At 42.3% G+C, this 4,255-nt stretch overlaps 1 protein-coding gene across 1 annotated transcript in view; it reads right to left on the bottom strand.

Moving 5' to 3' along the window:
- The window catches only part of cemip2 (cell migration inducing hyaluronidase 2), a 41,308-nt gene that overhangs the window by 13,424 nt on the left and 23,629 nt on the right, over nt 1-4,255 (bottom strand). Inside the window, exons 10-11 of the mRNA XM_070446870.1 lie at nt 3,701-3,887; nt 472-560 (exon numbers count right to left, since the gene is read on the bottom strand). Of these exons, the coding sequence (XP_070302971.1) occupies nt 472-560; nt 3,701-3,887 (276 nt within the window). The remainder of the gene's footprint in view (nt 1-471; nt 561-3,700; nt 3,888-4,255) is intronic.

Below are 4,255 nucleotides of genomic sequence, written 5' to 3'. Positions count from 1 at the left end.
GCACACAGACAAACACTATGCACACAGACAAACACAACGCACACAGACAAACACTATGCACACAGACAAACAAACACACACTTAGTCCTCACCTTCACACACAAACACACACAGCGTAAGCAGTGGTCTTAGATGGCCTAAGCTATTTTCTTTCTATCTGTTGAAGAAGAGGCTTGTATTTGGACAGACTGGTGCAGATTGGAGCCTTGTTTTGTCTGTAAACACAAACCTGCCAGACCCTCCAGACTACTGTACAAGGAGAGTACCGACCAGTACAGACTATCAAAGTCCAGTACAGACCATACCATATAAACTACATACCATCTACAGTAAGTGCTGTAGAGATAGATACTAACTAAACCACAGCCTACTAGACCAAGTAAATATATAGACAATGACTGATCCAAATGATTGATCCCTGCATGTCGAAATGTAATTCTAAATGCAATGTAGTTTGACCTGTATTCTTACCTGGCGTTGTTGTCCAGACACAGGTACTCCCGGGGGTCTGCAGCACTGGCATTGGTGGTCTTCACACCTTTATCAATGAAGAGCCCAGCCTGGGTAACACAAACAGGTATGGGAACTATGGTCATAAAGGAGTCGGACAGTTTTACATGTGAGTGTCGTAATAGCACACAGTAGCAACTCTGTGAAATAGATAAATTGTCAAATGTACGGGATATAAGAGTGTAGTGTGTAATGTGCAGTTCAAGTGTGAATGCAATGTAATGAGACTGTGTATATACCATAGGTATACACTACCGGTCAAAAGTTTTAGAACACCATTTCAATCAAGGATTTTCTTTATTTTTGCTATTTTCTACATTGTAGAATAATAGTGAAGACATCAATACTATGAAATAACACATATGGGATCATGTAGTAACCAAAAGTGTTAAACAAATCTAAATATATTTTATATTTGAGCTTCTTCAAATAGCCACCCTTTGCCTTGATGACAGCTTTGCACACTCTTGGCATTCCCTCAGCCAGCTTCATGAGGTAGTCACCTGGAATGCATTTCAATTACCAGGTGTGCCTTCTTAAAAGTGAAGTTGTGGAATTTCTTTCATTCTTAATGTGTTTGAGCCAATCAGTTGTGTTGTGACAAGGTAGGGTTGGTATACAGAAGATAGCCCTATTTGGTAAAAGACCAAGTCCATATTATGGCAAGAACAGCTCAAATAAGCAAAGAGAAACGACAGTCCATCATTACTTTAAGACATGAAGGTCAGTCAATCCGGAACATTTCAATAACTAATAACTAAGTTTCTTCAAGTGCAGTTGCAAAAACCATCAGGCGCTATGATGAAACTGGCTCTCATGAGGACCGCCACAGGAATGGAAGACCCAGAGTTACCTCTGCTGCAGAGGATATGTTCATTAGAGTTAACTGCACCTCAGAAATTACAGCCCAAATAAATGCTTCACAGAGTTCAAGTAACAGACACGTCTCAACATCAACTGTTCAGAGGAGACTGTGTGAATCAGGCCTTCATGGTTATATTGCTGCAAAGAAACCACTACTAAAGGACACCAATGCGAAGAAGAGACTAGCTTCGGCCAAGAAACACGATCAATGGACATTAGACCGGTGGAAATTTGGCCTTTGGTCTGGAGTCCAAATTGGAAATCTTTGGTTCTAACCGACGTCTTTGTGAGACGTGGTGTGGGTGAACAGATGATCTCCGCATGTGTATTTCCCACCGTAAAGCATGGAGGAGGAGGTGTTATGGTGTGGGGGTGCCTTGCTGGTGACACTGTCTGATTTATTTTGAATTCAACTTAACCAGCATGGCTCCCACAGCATTCTGCAGCGATACGCCATCCCATCTGGTTTCATTTGTTTTTCAACAGGACAATGACCCAACACAACTCCAGGCTGTGTAAGGCCTATTTTACCAAGAAGGAAATTGATGGAGTGCTGCATCAGATGACCTGGCCTCCACAATCCCCCGACCTCAACCGAATTGATATGGTTTGGAGTGAGTCGGATCGCAGAGTGAAGGAAAAGCAGCCAACAAGTGCTCAGAATATGTGGGAACTCCTTCAAGACTGTTGGAAAAGCATTCCAGGTGAAGCTGGTCATCAAGGCAATGGGTGGCTATTTGAAGAATCTCAAATATAAAATATATTTTGATTTGTTTAACACTTTTTTTGGTTACTACATGATTCCATATGTGTTATTTCATAGTTTTGATATCTTCACTATTATTCTACAATGTAGAAAATAGTAAAAATAAAGAAAAACCCCTTGAAGGAGTAGCTGTTCTAAAAGTTTTGACCAGTAGTGTATAACTGAAGCATAGTCTTGAGACTGTAAGCTCACTCCTTATGAGAGAGGCACTTGTGGTCAGAGTGGACAATGGCCTCCCAGTTCACCTAACCTAATTTTGCTATTAAGCCAGAGAAACAGAAGCCTATTACAAATGCTAGTGTGCGTGTCTGTGTGCGGCGAGTGAGGTGGGTGTGCATGTGGAGTCCTTTTTATCCTCTTAAGGATCCGACCCTTTTTCCCCCCCGCCTAAAATGACAGTACTGCCTGTAGCTCAGGACCTGAAGCAAGGATATGCATATTCTTGATATCATTTGAAAGGAAACACTTTGACATTTGTGGAAATGTGAAAATAATGTAGGAGAATATAACACAATAGATCTGGTAAGAGAAAATACAAAGAAAAAAACATGCATTTTTTTGGTATTTTGTTTGTACCATCATCTTTGAAATGCAAGAGAAAGGCCACAATGTATTATTCTAGCCCAGGTGCAATTTAGATTTTGGCCACTAGATGGCAGCAGTATATGTGCAACGTTTTAGACTGATCCAATGAACCATTGCATATCTGTTCAAAATGTTGTATCAAGACTGCCCAAATGTGCCTAATTAGTTTATTAATACATTTTCAAGTTCATAATTGTGCACTCTCCTCAAACAATAGCATGGTATTCTTTCACTGTAATAGCTACTGTAAATTGGACAGTGCAGTTAGAATAACAAGAATTTAAGCTTGTTGCTTACAACCTCATGCTAATCACATCACATAGCCTACGTTAGCTCAACCGTCCCGCGGTGGGGACACCGATCCCGTATTATCCACGCCAAACTTGGTGCAAAACCACACCCACGGGTAACCTAGCAACAGTCAAAGCCACGCTGATTGCCATGCCACCGACTGCGGGAGACGAGCAGGTTCGCAGCATCGTTTGAAATGAGCTAAACGAAAGGCAAGAAACATGTGACTCTGTAGAAAACTAACATTACATGATTGTCAGTAATAGTGAATCAATGGCAATTCGGGAAAATGCAAGTATGGATGGCAATGTTTTGTTTTGGTGGGGATTCCATCTCTAACGTTCCTCCTTCTCTCGCGCGCCTTTGCTTCGTCACAGGAAACAACCGAACTCTGACCAATCAGCGCAGCTTTTAATGTTGCTAGGTTTCTCGTGGGCGTGGTTTTGCACCAAGTTTGGCATGGATAAAAAGGACTCGTACATGTGTAAGGTTTTGAGTGAGAGCTGGCATACTGTATGTGGGCGAAATCAGACAATTGGAAGAGCTCTTACTACTTTGTGTATGTGGTCCCTGCGGGAATTTAACGCCAAGACCTTGGTGTTGTTAGCACCATGCTTTTACCAGCTGAGCCACACAGAACCACAGTGTTTTTGTCTTTTACACAGTGCTGCCAGTGAGTGGTACCTTAAAGTTGGAGTGCACACGGTTGTTGTAGAAGATCCCCAAAGGGGTCAGTTCTGCCCGGGTCTCTGGAACCAGCCCATGAGAGTCCCCTGTGGATGAGCTGTGGAACACATACCATATCCCAGCATCCTTTAGGATGACATGGGGGGGTGAATGGAGTGAAAAATAATAATGTTCCTGGAGTAATAATCAATCAAATGTATTTAGAAGCTCTTTTTACATCAGCAGATGTCACAAAGTGTTTATACAGGAACCCAGCCTAAAACCCCAAACAGCAAGCAATGCAGATGTAGAAGCACGGCGGCTAGGAAAAACTCCCTAGAAAGACAGGAACCTAGGAAGAAACCTAGAGGAACAAGGCTCTGACGGGTGGCCAGTCCTCTTCTGGCTGTGCCCGGTGGAGATTATAAGAGTACATGGCCATTAAGGCCAGATCGTTCTTCTAAATGTTCAAAGATGACCAGCAGTGTCAAACAATAATCAAAGTGGTTATAGAGGGTGCAACAAGTCAGCACCTCAGGAGTAAATGTCAGTTTGCTTTTCAGAGCCGAGCAT

This window comes from Salvelinus sp. IW2-2015, linkage group LG15, assembly GCF_002910315.2.
Source record: "Salvelinus sp. IW2-2015 linkage group LG15, ASM291031v2, whole genome shotgun sequence".
NCBI lineage: Eukaryota > Metazoa > Chordata > Actinopteri > Salmoniformes > Salmonidae > Salvelinus > Salvelinus sp. IW2-2015.
The sequence above is the reverse complement of the archived record's forward strand: the minus strand, read 5'-3'. Positions and strand labels throughout refer to the sequence as shown.